The sequence below is a fragment of the Brachionichthys hirsutus genome, chromosome 2, assembly GCF_040956055.1.
Source record: "Brachionichthys hirsutus isolate HB-005 chromosome 2, CSIRO-AGI_Bhir_v1, whole genome shotgun sequence".
Taxonomy (NCBI): domain Eukaryota; kingdom Metazoa; phylum Chordata; class Actinopteri; order Lophiiformes; family Brachionichthyidae; genus Brachionichthys; species Brachionichthys hirsutus.
This window is the reverse complement of record NC_090898.1, coordinates 5,492,655-5,511,380: the sequence shown is the minus strand read 5'-3', so window position 1 is coordinate 5,511,380 and position 18,726 is coordinate 5,492,655. Positions and strand designations below refer to the sequence as shown.

Here is an 18,726-nt window from a genome sequence, read left to right as displayed (position 1 = left end):
CGTTTCCTCATTATGTCAATGCACCTAAAATCCATGACTGACCCTCATATTTTGAGTTTTTAATTGTCATGAATGGTTATCATGTGGAGCCTTTGACCGATCTGCAGGTGAAAAGTTACCAATAACCATGTAATCTGCTCAATTATGTAATATTTAAAGGCTAATCATGTCCTTCTTAGTACATACATCTACGCTGTTCACTCATCGCACAGTCACTCTGCATCCCTCACTCCTACACTCACATACTGTAGGCAGGTTCATATAGGATGAGCTGTGTATGTTGGTCAGCGAGCAGCCAAAGGGGCCATCATAAATCTGCTAAATCATAATCCTGCTTAATATGATCATAGTCATTCCCAGGAGGAGGCTAGAAAGAAGGTGTGTTAGTCAAACAGAAAAGGAGGAACTGACAGAGAGAAGAAAAGAGAAGAAGACACAAATGAAGAATACAGAGCAGGACAAAGACAGTAAATATGGGGGAAAAAAAGGGTTAGTAATGTCAGAAGAATGAGAGATGAAGAGAGTCAAGAGACTGTGACCAAACAAAATAAAACAAATTAGCGCCTTCTGTAATGTCAGCAGCACCACACAGAGATGGGTATGATAAAATCGGGAAGCACCTCATGTTTTATGTGCCAGAATGTTTTGGACATCGCCATGTGCGATTTTAGCTCACCTCGTGCAGTCATGACAGCAAAAATATTCTGCACACACAGACATCTGTTCTACCTCGAGCCCCCCAGAGCACTGACCCTAGAACTGATTTTGTGCAAATTAACTTGATCAATTCTGAATTATTCATTTCAGCAAGGATTTAATGCATTTTCAATATGCTAGACAGACAGACAGATACCATTCCTACATCCCTTTACCCATCCTCCCATCTCCTCTCTGAATCACCCAATCGTTTACTGATGATTAATCCACTGTCCATGTTAATCCCTCCACCTCCTCTCTTTCACACACATATCTCGTTGCTGACACACACCAACCAACACAAAATACAATTTATAAAACAACTGATTAAGAAATGTACAATAAATCTTTTTCAGAATTTATATTAAATAAATAAATTATATTTATATTATATTAATAAAGTATTCTGATTCTGATAATCTAGAAAAGTACTGATGTGCAACTGTAATACTATACTCATTAGAGTTGCATATGGTTTTAATCTGACAGCAGAAAACAAATAACAAAACCACATTTCAATGTTTTATGCTCATCTGCCGAGCATGCAACACACTAACACACTATAAGAAAGTCCTTTGGCAAAAAAAAAGTCAATGGTTGCACAGTGCACTGCATGAAAAAATCCCCATGAATGAGGTCCAAATAGAAATAAATTACAGTCAGTTCGGGTAAGTGAGGATTGTTTTCTGTTTTTGTTTGTTGTTAGCAGGATAACACAACTGCCTAATGGAGGTGGGATGGTTAAACATGGTGCAGAAAAAAACACACTGGATTTAGGATTTACACGTTTCCCTATTTCTGTCTATTATGCATAAACTACCGGAGGGATTTTTGACTCTTCAAACGTCCATCATTACATCAGCTGAACAAGACAAGCCTGTCTGTCTGTGCTATTATTACTTCTGACTGATTGTCTGAGATTTCAAAACATGTCAAGTGAAGGGCCCACCCTCCAAACAGCAGTCTGCGCTAAAGAGATAGGTTATCCTGCCTTATGGCCTCGACTAGCTACTCCAGAAAATACAATAAATTAACCGCTGGCCAGGCTAATGGGCTAGGTGTTGACAAATAACATTTTTGTCAAACCATAACAAGATTTTCTTGCATCTAGTTTCCGTCTATCTATCCATCGACTATGAACACCAGCAAATATGTAACACAATAGAAATAGCTTAATAATGGATATTTAAGTTAAGGATAATTCCTCTTGGAATACTGTGTCAATGTGTCCAAGTCAAATAAAAGGGAAATGTATCAGTTCTAATAAAATACCAAACACATCCACACAAATATTACCAGGAAAGCCCTGAAATGCCACCCGCACATCACGCCATGAGCAGCCATGCAAATGTGATGTGTCTGGCCTTCATGTGAAGCTGACTGATGACAAAAAGTGACAAGAGAGGCTTGGAGCACATTGTGTGTGTGAAAAACATTCCTTTAGCCGATGCAGCACATTGAGCAGGCAACGTCTGCAGAGTCACATGTAGACCAGATAAATGTTTTAAGATGTACGTGAGTCAAAGACACCTGGTCTTTGCTGCATCAGTCCGTAGAAATTAACAGTTCAAAGTATTTTAAGTCCTTAAAACAACATATTTGTTCACATTCAGCACACTAATCAATAACGATTGACTGGTAGTAAATAGCAGCTTGAAGGAAACCGGCTGACTATGAGGTCCACAAACATGATTACAATCTAGAATAGTCATCGCTATCACAGTATAGCATTTCCTGCTGTCATGGACTTTCTTTAATACAACAGCATACATGGCTGTTCCAGCACCGGGGATTCCCAACGCCAACTCACCAGCTCTTGGTTGGTGGAGTTGGAGTCGTCTCCAGGGAAGGGGATGTAGATGGCTAAGGCCACACAGTTGGCAAAAATAGACAGCAGTATAAAGATATCAAATGGTCTGAAAACAGGAACTGTTAAGAATATGATCTCAAAGATGGACACGTGAAATCACACATCATTGCATTTAACGTTGCATCTTCTTTGACACAGGAGGGGCTTCATACATTCATGCAAGTTGATGCGAATCTGCTTTTGATTTTGTGTGTTTATATTGTGTCCTTTGTTTCCCCTGTGATAGAAACGACTGTGTTATTAATTAAAATAATGACGGTGACATGATAATGCAATTAAATGTACTTGATATATAAAAAAGGGTTTAAAGCCTATAAATCAGATTAAAAAATGCATGCAAATGTATACAGATAGTGCTTCAATACTCAATGATTGATTAATCGACTGTTTCACTCCAGCTTTTCATCGTCACCTTCTGAGTCATTAGCTGCTCTGTTATGTCCACTGAAAAATAAAATGCTTGTTTGAAGTTATATCCTTCTGAGACCCAGCCAGTGAGCATGTCCTCTGTCGTGGATATTTGTCCATTACAGATGACATGCTAACCAGCGGGCTGGGTCCCAGGACGATATGATATTTACCAGAATTATTAGCTCATTTAAGAAAGCTATCCTTACAAAACAAGCATAATCTATTCAGCCATCAAAGTATCTGCCATCCATCCAGTCAACCACAGCACTTGACTCTGGATTAAAGGATACTTCCACTCCACCAGGCTGATGCAGGCCCTGCGGATCGGGTTGTTGAGGGTGAGGCAGAACAGAGCTCTGGGAGGCCTGCTGTTAGTAGATCCTCCTTGCTTTTTACTTTTGGCATACTGCTGCCTCTTCCTCTGTGCCAGTGAGCCCACCGGAAGTGCTCCAGTGGTGCAAACCGAGGGCCGTGAACTCATGTCAGGCTTTGGCCCATCGCCCTGCGCTTGGCGAGCAGCACTAATGGCGGCATGCCAAGCGAGGACTGGGCTGACACCAGATCCAGTAGTGCCAGGGCCCTGAACGCCACTGTTTGCCCCAAGGAGGCCAAAAGAGGACCCAACGGGTTTGCCAGTGCTGGACGGAGCTTGGAGAGGTTCTGATGGATGGAGCTGGTGCAGACGGGTTTGACTTTCTGACATGAGTGTCGAAGAGTCCGCGGAGGGAATGGTCCTCCTGGCATACTGCGCCCCTGAAGGGAGAGAGACGGGTGAACACAGGCAGAAGGATGTAAATGTTTCTAGGCTGTGAATGTCAACATAAACAAAACTGTCTGCAAACTTTGTGTTTTGTTTCCAGAGAATTTCAGAGAACCAATTGGCTTTTTTTATAGCAAGTCATTGCTATGTTAAACGTATAGAAACTTTGATTCAAAATAAAATGTGGAAATACCGATTTTCAGGCCTCCTTATGAAAATGGCAGAAGAAGAAGAAGAAGAAGAGGAAGCAGAAAAGTGTGGAAGAGAGAGAGAGAGCGCATGAGAGCCTGCATGAAATAGATAGAGATAGAGTCAATCAATGAAAACCACGAGTGAAAGACACAGTGCCCTTGAAATACTTTGGTTCACTGGAACAGCAGCGTCACATTAGGGATTTCATGCCGTCTGTACTCAATCAAAACGATGGATCATTTATCAGAAAAGTCTCTCTAAAACCAATATAAATCGTACATCTAATGACTGGTTGTACATTCATCTTTGCTTCCATTGTATCTTGTTATTACCTCCACCAACAGGTTATGTTATTGCCTGTGACTATCAGTCAGCCTTTTAGCAACATATCTCACAAAGTTACCGACGGATCTTCAGGACATTTTTAGGAATTTGTTGGGAATGTTACCAGGAACAGCTGAATACATTTTGGTGATGATCCGGAAGAGATCCTGGATTCTGCATCACTTGGAATTGTTTGATAACATTGCAGTCAATAGAGCTTCAAAATGTGTTCCTAAATATCTCAGTCGATTATTGACCGATGTTTATGGAATTTGACAAAGTCCTATAGGGTGGGGATCTCTATCTTACCACTGAATTTCATCTGGATCAGATCTGGATTGCAGATATTCCCGAGATTTCTTTTTTTTTTTTATGAAGGTACACTTGCCTTTCGGCCTACTGTGCATTTAATATTACAGAAAGATATTTCTAACAAGCGTTGTCTTATAGTGGAGTTAATTCCACATCGGAGCAGGTCAACGGATTTGTTCTGGGGAAGCAGATCCAGTTGAAAATCGGGGTAAATGTTCACAACAAAGCGATTCTGTTTTTTCAAAAATATCTCTCTTAATACCTCCACAAAGGAGGTTCTGTTTTTGCTGGCCTTTACCAAGACACTGTGGAATTAGTAGTGCACAAACTGATTTTTGTATCTTCAAAAGCTATGGATCTAGATCCAGAAGAAGCCACCATTATTGAAAGTTTGTTTTTGTGAATAACTTCTAGAATAATAATGACATCAATGTGACTCCAATGGTTAAAGGTTTGTTTTCATTGTTAAATAATTGAAAACATATAGATAAAATAAATGTAGGGCCATTATTTAGGTTGTAAATCACAATATAGGGGGACTGAGGTGTTTGCGCTCTCAGAGTGCTTTTCTAGTCTTTAATCTGTCAGTGTCAACTGTTAAATGAATTCCTCCACAAATTCACTTGAAATCAGTCAGTTCTTTTCCTGGTCTACATTAGATCTACGGGACAACAGACCCTCCTCTTCCCACCGTAACACCGTTATGCACAAGTCAAGAGTAACAGGCTGTCATGACATCACACAGTTTATCCTGTCGTGTATGCAAGAATGATCTCACACATTTGTGGATGGTTGTTGCACAATACTTGACACTGGAAGCTGTTCTGTACTTTAAATGCTGCATACAATGTTAAGACCATTTCTAATAGCCTTAACTCTTTTTAAAAAAGAAGATAGACTTTAAAAGTTAACTATGCATCTCCAGTCTAAATACATTATGGATGGCGCACAAATCAAGCACATCCTCCGCAAGCTGTCACATGGGTCCAAAACAACCACTTTACCACATCTAAACCAGAGCCAACCATCCCCCCCCCCCCCCCCCCCCCCCCCCAAATTGAATTGATGATTGCTGTTATGACAACAGTGTTCACACTGCAGCTGTGCAGTAAGTTGAAGAATAGCCCCTAGAAACACATTACCACATCAAATAAAGACACTGTAACAGGCTAAACCCAACGTGCGCTCTCGCCCACTCTCGCAGCGCTTTGGCTCTCCTCCTGCGCGCCCCCACGCACGCACGGTTTGTGTTTTTACCTTCAGACTGCTCATCTGCTTTTTGCATCCTCGAATCCACATTGAAAAAAATCTGTTTTAAATTCAACTCATCCTTGGAAAAAATAATAAAATAATAAAATAAAAACATCCAAATGGTATCGACGCGCGCGCCCCAACAGAGCCGTTAACGCGATGGATAAAAGGTTTCCCCAACACAAATCCTGCGAGACGCGCAAAACATTTTCTCCACATCCGGGTGTCCGCGGGGGGGGGGGCGCTGACAGCAGGCAACCCGCCGCTGACGGTGATTCTCTGTGCGGCTGTTGATGCTCCGGATACAAGTTGGAGCGATCAGCCCCGATAGCGACTATTGCCCCCCCCCCACCCACCACTATTGTACAGCAAATACGCGCGTATTTAACACGCCAGCTTCAAAAACGAAGTCTGGCAGCAAACATTTTCAGATACAGTCCATGATTCATGTCGTGCTTTGAAAACATTAAAAAATAATAGAATTAAATCAGATGATCAAACTGGTTGGATGAAAACAAGTCAAGTCTGTCTGCTGCTTATGCATGTATTTATACAATTATTAGCCTATAAATAAAAAATAAAAACAACAACATTATCTTTGATAGTGAAGATTTACACGCAAATTTAAACAAGTACTCATCACAGTCTTTTGTCACATAGGACTATTGAATCGCGCTGATCCGTATCCTATCCTATAATAACTCGTTATATCGACCCGTCCTCTGACTTACCCTTTAGGGGTCTCCCCCTAATAATGAACGGCATTCTGTCACCTGGCTCTTCTTTGGGGCTTCATAGCGTCGTTTTCTGCCCCCAATCTGGAGCGATTCGAGAGGAAATGATCTGCCGGTGCTGTGCTGGAAGGTTAACTGTGATTGGATTACCTGTGCCTGTATGGAGGATCACAGTTTCACGGTAGTGTGTAATCCTCGGATTATAATCCCTACCCCAGTTGCAGGTGAGACAGGCATCTGAAACTCAACGGGAGCAAATAACGGTCAGATAAATAATTTTCTTATTTTTGATATTTGAATATGATAGGATTGAAGTATTCGATAAATAAATGCAATATTCTGATTCTTATAGTATTGTTTTGAAGTGGTAGTCACAAGTTTGTCATTTTGTTTCACAAAAAAATCTATTAATTCTCTCAACACAAAATGTTCCCCGAGTGAAACGTAAACTCAATAAATTGTTATGTAAGCAGCTCTTGTGATCCGCGTGGTTTAGAAATTTAAAGCCACCATTAGAGATTGAACCCAAAATGAAGTATTGCAGCGCAGCCCTGTGGAATTTCTGTAACATGAAGGCACAGTCGACAAACTGTATTTTCAGTGGATAAATGATCTTTGATTTCTAAGAAGAATTACATAAGAAAAAAAAATTTTTTATTAAAAGTTGACCTGGATTGTAAAATGCTATTCATCGGAACTCATGTTTGACTAACATATTACTGTAATGCATGTGGTATTATGGTACTGCGTTGGAGTGCACTTTTCTATTGGTTGAATCAAATTAAAGCTTCATTACGCAACAAATTCCTTTAAAAGATGTATAGACTTGTGCATATTTTCCTTCTCAACAATCGCTTCTGATCTGTTAAGAATTTTGCAATGTCTATATTTTCAGAAAAAAAGAAAAGTTTTATTTTTAATTTTAGCAGGGTGTTTTCCGCACAGTGAGCTATTAACTTATTGAATTATTGTTATAACATAAGGCAGATGTGTGTCTTGCTTTGTTGTGATAATTGGTTGTTATTCGACATGGTTTGTCTGGTCCGTGTCACACTCAAATTGCTCCCCGGAAACGCAAAAAGTAGACCGCGTTACCTTTTCACTTCCGGCCGTCAGGCTGATTATAATTCCCGACAGGAATTTTATTTCTAAGCAGCACTCTAATAAAACTGCGTCTGACCTAATTTACATTACATATTAATCTATGTGTAATTATTCTCTCTGAAACTTCAGAGGGCAGCAGAAATTACAAGTGTTTACAGAAATCGGTCCGTGCGGGATCAACCACTTAATCCAAGATGGAGACCGTGAACGCTGGACATATGATGAGCCTAGCAGCTTTACAGAGACAAGACCCTTATATAAACAGGTTGCTCGACGTTACCGGCCAAGTGGCTCTCTACAACTTCAACTCCAAAACTAACGAATGGGTAAATCTCCAACGCATCCGAAAACCTTGTGCCTGATAGTCAGCACATGTGTGAGTCGTAGCCAGTTAGCATGCTAATGCTAATCCCCCCCAGATGTTTGTTTTGTATGTTTATCAAAGTGTCGTTGATCGGGCGTACTGTGTTGTAATCATGTGTTGGACTCTGTCGACAGTAGGTTAGTGTTAAGTTCTCTGAGCGGATAGAAGTTGTTGTTCGGTCACGCTAACGCTGAACCTGCTCGTTTTTAATTAGCTGTTGTTTTTGTCGCCTAACGTCGCTTGTCTTTGCAGGAGAAAACCGACATCGAGGGCACCTTGTTCGTCTATGCGAGGTGAGGTCAGGAAGGGGTTTTTATGTCATTTATCTCGACGACCATAAAGGTTGTTTACTCCAGTCCCGCTTGTTTGCTCTGCCATTTGACGTATTCAGCGCAGCACGTGTGTGGACCGTAGTAAACAAACATTACGAGCACCGCGTAAGAAGATATAATCTATTAATCCTGGTTTTATTTTTTACTACAGCTTTTGACTTGTTTACATTATACACACCATAGTCTTCCCAAATAAAAAGTGATTCAATGTTTAGTTATGCAAGTTGTTTATTTCATCAAGCTATAAATCTAAACGCCTCAATTAATCAAAAATAATTCAAGTATTTATATAAATGTATTTCCTTTTTATTAAAGGTTCGGCGCTGGTAAATTCTTTTATCATTATTTTTTTAGTAAGTTGTTTTGCTTTGCAGGATTTCTCAAAAGTTCTGAATAGGTTTTAATGATAAATATTGGCATTGGAGAATGAAGTACATGTCTTATATAATATATCCAGTATAAACTGGATTCTCATGTGGTTTTATTTATTTTTTTAAAGAAATCTTTACTTCTGCAGAATATAGATCAATATAAGGTGTTTTCCTCTTACCTCATGAATGATGCCAACAGTGCGCTGACAAACATTATTTATTGTCACCATCAACTTTACCACACACGGTCTGATCCGGATTCAAATAATGTTACTTGTCTGGTGATCAAGAATATTTTATTTGTAGCGCTTCACATCTGTGAGATAACAAATAATAATGCTACAGATTAAATGAAAGCAAATGCTTGTTGAATGTGTTCTGGTGTATGTTGGTGTCATTTGACGTACTTTAACTTCAAAGTTACTTCACCAGATTGTATAGAACACATTCACCAGGAAAATTCAGTTTGTCTTGAATAATAAATCAGAAATAATGTTACTTCTGAAAATATCTTTCAATTGCAACACATCAATCTGTACAGTGATGGATTATAGTGTGTGTAATCTGTTCATCTAAGGTCTGCCTCTCCTCACCATGGCTTCATCATCATGAACCGATTGAGCACAGATAACCTCGTGGAGCCGATTAACAAAGATCTGGAGTTCCAGCTGCAAGATCCCTTCCTGCTCTATAGGAATGGCAACTGTGGGTATTTCGTTGAATAGAGAGGCTAAATCACCAAACGGATGTATTTTTATATCACTGTGAATTGAAAGTTAATGCAATTACTCAGTGAACTATTTGTTTTTTGGAATGGACACCAATAATTTGAGTACTCTGCTGTTTCTCTTTGAAGTTAAATACAGTAAAACATAACGTCTAGTACACAAGGAGACTGGCATAGAGTGAAGCAAAGGACATTCTAGAAAATAAATCTATGCTTTGTGCACACACAAGTAGACGGCTGTACAGGTTGAGGTCGCATTCAGCCACACACACACATAGTAAACAACGATGCATATAATGGTACCTCTGAAAATGCTGCGCAAACATCTCCCCAGCGTTCTTTGGATCATCTCTTTTCCCTTCTTCTTGAAGTCATTTTGACGCCTTCGAGTCTCATATAGTAAGAAAACGTCTTGTGAAGAATTATCTCCAATCATGGTTTCAGGCGATTATTGATATTCTGCAGTGGCCAAATCTCTTAAAAGACCTCTAAATATATTGTATTGCATTTTTTTTTTTTTTTGCTGCGTCCAGTGACACTGTAATCCTGCCAGCGTCTAGTTCTCTGCAGACAGCATGGCTGCACCAAACATAAAGAGAAATCCCTCAGATCTTAAGAAAGTTGCTGACAGTGCTTCCACCGAGGTAATCTATCAGAAGTCTGAACATGAGTTTCATCAACGCGACGAACAAGGACTTGGACTGTTTTCCCATTTGTTTGCTGATGAGAAAAAATAACATCGCCATGGTCAGAGTCAGAGTAGACTGCTCTCCTTTGGGATTAGGTTTGCCCATCAGCCTTGCTGGTATGGAAGACATGATGCAATGTCTCGTATTCAGGCCAGTGAAAGTTCTCCAGTAGCAACACCGAGTCCACGTGCTGATCTTGGCATTTTAATCTTCGACGATGCTGGATACGGTTGATGCGTAAAACAATTTTTCAACAGTGTTAATCAGGTTTTGCTGGAGATGCACAAGTGCCAAACAGTCCTCCCTGAAGAAATGGTTGTCGTAATTTGTTTGTTTTTTAGTCCATTAGACTGCTGGTACAGGTCTATTATCGGTTATCCAACCTACTCACTGAGAATCCTTCGGTAGATTTCAGCTCTGTCGGTTGTCTTCAGATGCTTGCTGAAGGCACGATCGTTGTGGTGCCGTGTCAAGGTTCCCAGTCTTGAGCTACAGGGATTTGTCTTTGAGATGGACGACTCTCTCCTTTGCTGTTTGACTGAAGACCAAGCGAGCCGTTGATGACTAGTGGTTAGGTCCTCAATAATCAAGTGTGCCGTATTAAGAGACTAACGCACTGAAACACACACAAATAGATGTTTACCCCTCTACTTATTCCCCTTTGTTGCAGGGTGTGCCGCAGGGAGGCAAACACTCTGCTCCTAGGCTACCGTCGCCTCCTGCGGGACACATTGAAAACACACACCTCGTTTCTCTCCTGCTTCATGATCATGAACCATTTTTAATTGCTTATATTTGTTTAGATTAATCTTCTATGTGTGTTTGGTCCAATTTCATGTTTCTTCTGCTGCAATGTTTAATGTATTTTTGTGTGTGTGTGTGTTTTCTTGCAGTGGGTATCTACAGTATTTGGTTCTATGACAAGAGGGACTGTCAGCGCATTGCTCAGCTGATGCTCAAGTAAGTGGTCAGATCTGCTCTGTCTGTTTTTGGATGTGCGAGGACAGTACATTTGTTTCTCATTCATTTGGTGTTGACTTAGACGCAGCTCTACTTTCACCAATAGGATTATTTCTGCTTCATTTTCAAGTTTTCATTTGTCGTTCAGGATTGTGAAACAAGAAGCAGACCATGCCCAGAGAGAGTCACCGCAGAAGACGGAGCAGCAGAGAACCAATGGTGTTGCAGAACCAAGGCCCATCGACATCCTGGAGCTGCTCAGTAAAGCCAAGGATGAATACCAGAGAGTGAGGAACTCAAAAGCACTTTTTACTTGGGGTCTAAGAAAATATGCTTATTAGGTATTTAAAAAATATTGTTTAATCTATGTATTGCATTTTTGTCTGTATCTCAGACAACCTGAGTAAACGTACAATAGAGGCTTTATATATATTTACGGCAAAAAGTTTATTCAATATCTGAATCACAGGTGTGAGCAAAGTATTCACTTTATAAATCCAATAACTGGAGGTCATTGATGAATTGTGAGTTGGTTGTTTAAAACATCTTTCTGCCTTTATTTATAAAGTTAGTATTTAAAATTCTGTGTTCATTCAAGTTGCCTTTATTTTGTCACATTTTGTTTGAAGGCCTGACACAGTTTTCTGTGAGGTACACAAAATTACAAAAGATGTGGAGCTCAGACTGCGCGCGCACACACACACACACAAACACACACTAATACACAAATATCTAAGATTAGTGGTGCTCAGTGTGGGGTTATATCAGGTGTGCGGGTAAATGTTTTACCACCTAGAAGGGAAATCTCTTTAATCCCTCCTTTCAGTGAATGGATTAATCTTTTAGAATGATTGAAATGATGTTTTATTTAATCTCTCTGTCTGTGTGTGTGTGTTTGTTTTCCAGGCACAGACGGGTGAAACAAATGTTTCTTCGGACCTTAATTTGAAAACGACGATCACCACCACAAATCATGCACACAGCACACCGCAGCCTGAGAAGGTGCGTACACTCCAGAAGCACAGGAAGTAGAAAGACGCTTGGTATAGCTTGTTCCACGTCTCATCGGTCAAGATATGTGTGTCATCAGGCTGCCATCTTGTAATGTTAAAGCAAGGGAAACATCCACCTCTGAATCTAGAGCTGCTGTTGAATTTAATGGCTCCATCTGTGGAACCTTCTCCTCCAGCTAGTTTCACCATAATCTGACAATAAAGGACTCGTGGAACTGCATTCACTTTGAAATGGACTGGACTTGCATAACGTTTGACTGATGTTGTACATGAATGTGTTTTTCCTTAATCAGTTACTTACTATTTAAAATGGTAAATGACGTTGAGCACATGTTCGGTGCAGCTCGCTGACTCTCTCTCTTTACTCGCCAGAGCTCTCGTTCCATGGTGAAGCAGATCACAGTTGAGGAGCTCTTTGGATCATCGCTCCCCAAAGACCCCTCTTTACCCACCATGCCCACGCTGAACACCGCCACTGCTTCCACTGACCCCTCTGCCGTTTACATCCATAACCCGTCTTTTTCCACTCCAGCCCACCAAAACTCACACCTCCCTCCCCATGTGGAGCAGCACCCTGCATCCAACCAGCGCCACCGAGCCCCCGGCCTGCTCCCCGCTCCGTACACTCTGCACCCTGGCCCTGTGTTTAAGTCTGCGCCAAGGTCGGACCATCCCCCTCTCTCTTCTCTCGTGGCGCCCCCAGCCGGCTCAGAACCTCGTACTGCTCTCCCCGGACCTGCGGCACCCACAACTCCTACAGTATATTTGGCACGGGACATACTTTGCACACTAAAACCAGCAGTGGCATCTGTGAGCTCTGACGGCCACAAGCCCATCCTCGCGCCCAGCTTCCTGCCACGCGCCCTGTTCCCACCCCACAGTTTCCAGGAGCCCATGGGAAAACCCCTTCTGCAGCAGGGCAAGGAAAGGAACGTTTTCTCCCAGCCTCCAAATATGATCAAACCGATGTCTGTGAGTTGAAAGGATTTACTATCAGTCGTAGTTTTGAGGCCACGTTGCTGATATCCCACTCGTCAGTATCTTGTCACTTTGTGAAAACCACAATAGATCAGGTTATTGTTACATGGTGTCAATTCTTCACCTCACCCTGCCGTATCTTTTCTCAGGCTGTCCCCATGACTCCAGGTCTTCCTGTCCCAAGACCAGAGATGTCTGTGCTTCTGTCCCCCAGTGACTTCCAGCAGTCAGTCACTAAGGCAACAGCAGCAGCGGCAGGGGCGGCACCTCCTCCTTCCTCTGAACCCTCCTCCACCGCTGTGGGAGCCGTAGAGCCGGCACAAGCCCCCTGTAGCAGAACACAGCTACAGGAGACTCTGATCCATCTCATTAAGGTGCAGCACAGACAGAATCGAATTCGCACAACGTTTTGTTTGAATAATTGACAGGAAGTCTTGCACAATATGCACTACCGCTCAAAAGTTTGGGGTCACTTAGAAATTCCCTTATTTTTGAAAGAAAAACACTGTTTTTTTTCTCAATGATAACTTTAAACTAATCAGAAATACACTCTATACATTGCTAATGTGGTAAATGTCTGGTTTGCGGTGCAATATCTACAGAGGTGTATTCGAGGCCTATTTCCAGCAACTCACTCCAGTGTTCTGATGGTACAATGCGTTTCATTATTGCGTCAGAAGGCTGATGGATGAGTAGGAGACCCTGTGCAATCATGTTAGCACAGCTGAAAACCATTTAGCTGGTTAGAGAAGCTATAAAACTGACCTGGGTGACCCCAAACTTTTGAACGATAGTGCATCTGAAAAGAATATACCTTTTTTAAAGTATAGTCTCATAAGCATTTTAGATGTATTAACATTAGCAATCTGTCTGTTCCAAATTAAAAGGTTGAATTCTAGACCCACACACTTTCACGTAGGGTTTGTTTACTCCTTTCATTTCCTTCTTCCCTGTGTAGAATGACCCAGAATTCCTCAGTGCCATTCACGATGCTTACCTTCAGAGTCTCACCAAGGACTTTGGCAACATGAAGCTTTAGTCTCCTTTCACCACCGTCACTTTCAGTGTTGCCACCGAGAAGAAATCAGAAGTTACTGGGAGTAAGAAGTACAGACCGCGAGCCACGGCTCTTCAGGCAGGTCCGTGCTCAGAGGGTTGTTGGAACGCATGACTGTTCTTCTCCCAGAATGGATTGAATCTTCTTCTGAACACTGTCCCTTTCGTTGTTTCCTGGGCTTGGATTGACTTTTTTGTTTACTTGTATCAAACCAAAACTACGGCAGCAGAGATGGATGAGATACAGATTCCAGGTTACCCTTTAAGACTGGCGACCATTCCCTGGGATAGTTGAGTTGTTTCTGGATTCGTTTTTGTACTGGAGGACAGCGGAGAGGCTTCGGACGGATGATGTTCCTGCTTTGACTTGGACAGAATCTGCGTCTGTCACATCTTTTGCCGTTCTCTGAGCATAAGGAGCAGTGACGCACGCTTTCAGTCAAACTGCAGATCAAGAAACGGGCGGCTGTGCTGCAGACCTCAGAACTGTCCCGCTATGTGGCGCTGCAAATGACTGCTCCTTAGCCTCATTTACTGGATTAACCATTTGACTAAAGGTAGAGTTCGGGCCTGTATTTTATTCATGCCGTCAGAGAGCTGTACACGAGACGTTTTTCTGTCTCTGTTCGGTTTGATTTTTGAGAATTTTTTATTTTTCTCCAACCATTATCCCAGAACCTGCTTCTGTTCATTGTTTGGAAAACCACGTGCATCCTAGTGCTTAACAAGAAATCAGTTCCTTATGGCTACTTTTAAATGTCAGAGACTGAGATGTTCAAATGTCTCTGTCTCTCTCTCTCCTGTCCTTTTTTCATGTATTCATCTCTCCTCCTCCAGCTCTTGGAGGGGACCATGCAATAGATGGCTGTTGGGGTGCCTTTAGGGACAGCAGCATTTCAGGATGGTACAGTGGAGCTAACAACTGGGTTCCGTTTCTCGCGATTACATATAATGCAGATATGAGCATCAAAGGCAAAACAATGGATTATTTTCTACGTCCCTTCAATATTGAATTGCTTAGAAAAGGCGGTAATGGATATAATAATACAGAAATTTCCTTTTTACACCTTTGTTACTTTTCTGGAGTTTAACGGTAACACAAAGTAATTGTCGAAATTATCAACTGCCTGCGTTCATTTTTCCGGGCCAGTTAAGTCTTCACCTACAGACTGGAATCCTTGTAATTTGGCTATCATGCAGTAAGATTCTACTGCAGCACAAAACTGCAAACCCTTCAGGCCACAGTGACGCATATTTCATCCTGTTCAGCGCCGTGTGGCTGTTGGTCATGAACCAAAGTGAAAGCCTACAAATATCTAGACAACGGAGGATCTTTGAAAGTGCGCAAAATGACACTGATCAGGAAAATGAGCTTTCATTTACCATTGGATCAAAACTACAGGCAGCAAAATATTAGGACTAGAAATATTGTAACATAAGAATTCAAGATTTTAACAAATGTGTTTAGTTTGGCGTCTGTCGTCTGGTATGTTGTGTCCCTCAGATGTTTTGTAGATCTCCTAAGAATCATTTCATATAAAGTGGACAAAAGAAGAAAACATTGAATCACAATTAGCAGAGAGTCTGGCTGTTTTCTAGAGTTATTAGAAGTTAATTTGTGAAACATGCAAAAAAATCAATGACTAGCATTTGGCACCATGTTAGTGTCTCAGGTTTTTACTAGCAGACTGTGACAGTCTTGGTTTCTTCTTAGTCCTGCTTATTTAAGTCACCTGAATGCCATCAGTACATCTCTGAGCGATGTTTTCTTTCTTTGTTGCTTTGCAAAATGTGAACGTGAATGCAAAAAAGGGGGAGTCTGCAGCGAGTGGAATAACTGTTCACTTTGGAGCCCTGTTGCAAATCTTCATTTTCTAAATTATCACGCTGTTAATTAAATAAGAGAGAGGAAGAATGATTTAAATGTAGTTTTAAATCCCGGTCACGTATTTAATATTTTTAACATTATTTACACTTTGAAGTTATTTCTTATTGGCCAGAAATATGATTTTGAAAAGTATTTGCAATTACATAATTTTTTAAAAAAGATTGTCGCTGTGAGTAGTTTGGGTTATTATGACTATTTTGTGATATTAAAGATTTAAAAAGAGGTTGTCTGTTTTTGTGCTCTGCCCAGAGATTTTCTCCCTTCTGAAAAAATCAGCTTCAAAGATGGAACAGAAATGTAATCAATATTTTTCTGTGTTTTATTTGTTTAAACTCAGCAACAATTTGCTAGAGAAGATTCCTGGTGCGGTTTGGCCAGCAGGTGTCAGCGTGTGCACACTATCTATAGTTTTCACTCTGCCAATAACTTCTATGTAAGGTTTTTTTTTTTTGAGAACTTGATCCATTCTTTAAGTATAAAATACAAATATCTGTCTCCATATCAACATGAATATATTGATCAGCGAGAGCAGGGGTGTCAAACTCATTTTCTCCAAGGGCCACATCAACATTATGTTTGCCCTCCAAAGGCCAAATGAGTCTGGTCTGTCAAGCAAACCAGAACGTTTACATTGATGATGATATACCTCCCTGTTAAGGCTTATAGTTGAATATCCTTTGATCAAATAAAAAAAAACCTGCTAATTTATACTTGTATGTATATATATATAAGCTACAAGCCTGATTCCATTTGGCATGACAGTCGCAAGGCTTTTAATTTGCAGATCACTTGTATGAGAGTTTAATAATGCACAAAATATTTAAATCCTGGAACCAGCAAATCCATTAGGGGCACCGCTTTCTCTTCTGGGTCTGAATGGATTATGTAAAGAGTTCTTGATTTTGGTGCGGATGAATAACAACCTTTCCTTTCACACTGCAGGTGAGAGTCCCAAAGCCAGTTCTCGGGTTAGTTCCTGCTTTAAACTGTATATCAGTTACGTTGGAGAAAATCCGGTCGTTTTTCAAAATAAAACACCTTTTAGACGCTAATAATCGATACAACGGAAATTGTATACATTAGTTGTTCTTTCTTTGCGGCCCGGTAACAAATGGCTCACGGACCGGTACCGGGCTGTGGCCCGGTGGTTGGGGGCCCCTGATCCACAGTGTTGACTCTGTTTTTCTACACCGAGTGGCATTGTTCGTACGTCAGGAGAGAAAAGGTCTCACTGGTGCTGCATTGAGCGTCGTAGTCCTTGCAGCACTCATCATAAACCAGGCAGTTGTGTCACACGGGCACATGAAGCTCCTGGAGAACGCCGCACCACAGCGTCCTTTGCAGCTTGTTGTTAATGACAAACAACATAAACTGTATCTTTAAAAATGTCATACATTTTTAACTTAATAATTCATGTATGTTTTCCAAAAAATGATTGCATAAAAGTAATATAAGGAAGTGCGTTTTGTGTTTGTTACACGGTACAAAATGGTATCCTAGCAACCAAAGGTAACAAAGAGCTTAGTGCTTTAATCTTTTCCTTTGCTGTTGGGACATTAAAGCAAGCCCCTGCTTTGATCTAGGCCCGAGGTATAAAAGCAAGTGCTTTGTGATGCAGGATTCAGACCTTGAGCAAATGACAGCAGTGAAAGATCGGATGAACAAGAACTCTCAAATGAAGCCACAGCGTGAGACTGAGACCCAGCGGACCTCCGACTCTGACCGCAACCTCTTCAGACAACTGAGGGAGATGGCTGCAGAGAAGCAGGCGCTGGAGTTGAAGCTGAAACAGGAGAGATTGGACAACCAGGCGCTGCGTATGGCGTACCAGAAGCTCGAAGAGGAGCACATCGAACAGCAGGAACAGAATTCGGACACTGTGGAATGGCTGCAGGCGTCCAGGGAAGCAGACTCTCAGAGATCCAGCAAAGAGATCGCTAAACTCCGTGCTGCTCTCAAATCATCGGAAGATGATTGTAACCGGCTCCAGCAGGAGAAATGCGCTCTCTCAGAAGAGGCAGAGAATGCCAGAGTTCACCACGAAAATGAGAAGGTAGGCATTATAATACTGCCCCCCGAGGGCGGAGTAATTTATTGGTATTTTATTGGTATTGTTAAATGTCAATGATTAAGGACTTTCAACGGAAACAAGAATGCAAGGGCTTTTTAGAAATGCTCCTCTTAGACAGGATGTTTGACTATACTTGTACTGTAATACATACTACTGTTTGACTGTACTTGTACTGTAATACAGCGGTCCCCAACCTTTTTCCTGCCACGGACCGGTTTCATGCCGTGAATTTTTTTCGCGGGGGGGGGGGGGGGGGGGGTATAAATAAATATTTAATATCAATATCTACTCACCATAAATTGTGGTCCCAATAATTACTTCTGTCCTTCATGGTTTTTTGTTTCATAAATTCCACATTCTTGTTTTTTAATCCGGATTCTGGTCTCAATGTGCCGAAGCAGGTTTTAACCCTTCATTGCTCGTTAACGGAGCGAATCAGCTGTTAATACCCGAGTTTTAAGTCTTAGTCCTGGTTTCTCTTCTTGGAGGTCATCACCTCCTCTTCTTCCTCCTCAGTTGGACTTTTTTCCTCGGTAAAGAAGCTCTCCAAATACTTTTGTTTCTTTTTATTAATTTTCGCGAGTTCATGGCTGTTTTTTTCGCAACGTATCAAGACGCGACTG

The 18,726-nt window shown here is 41.3% G+C and overlaps 2 protein-coding genes across 2 annotated transcripts in view; one reads left to right on the top strand and one right to left on the bottom strand.

Annotated features, from left to right (window-relative positions):
- Positions 1-6,581, bottom strand: part of cacna1db (calcium channel, voltage-dependent, L type, alpha 1D subunit, b) — a 50,391-nt gene extending 43,810 nt beyond the window's left edge. The window contains exons 1-3 of the mRNA XM_068753086.1: positions 6,548-6,581; positions 3,268-3,730; positions 2,507-2,612 (exon numbers count right to left, since the gene is read on the bottom strand). Of these exons, the coding sequence (XP_068609187.1) occupies positions 2,507-2,612; positions 3,268-3,730; positions 6,548-6,581 (603 nt within the window). The remainder of the gene's footprint in view (positions 1-2,506; positions 2,613-3,267; positions 3,731-6,547) is intronic.
- A 1,267-nt stretch (positions 6,582-7,848) lies between these two features.
- On the top strand, positions 7,849-14,127 carry dcp1a (decapping mRNA 1A). The gene is made up of 9 exons (XM_068751894.1): positions 7,849-7,980; positions 8,271-8,311; positions 9,299-9,426; positions 11,031-11,097; positions 11,246-11,384; positions 12,004-12,099; positions 12,483-13,082; positions 13,238-13,462; positions 14,047-14,127. The coding sequence occupies exons 1-9, from the start codon at positions 7,849-7,851 to the stop codon at positions 14,125-14,127; spliced, it is 1,509 nt and encodes a 502-aa protein (XP_068607995.1).
- Positions 14,128-18,726: the final 4,599 nt, after the last annotated feature.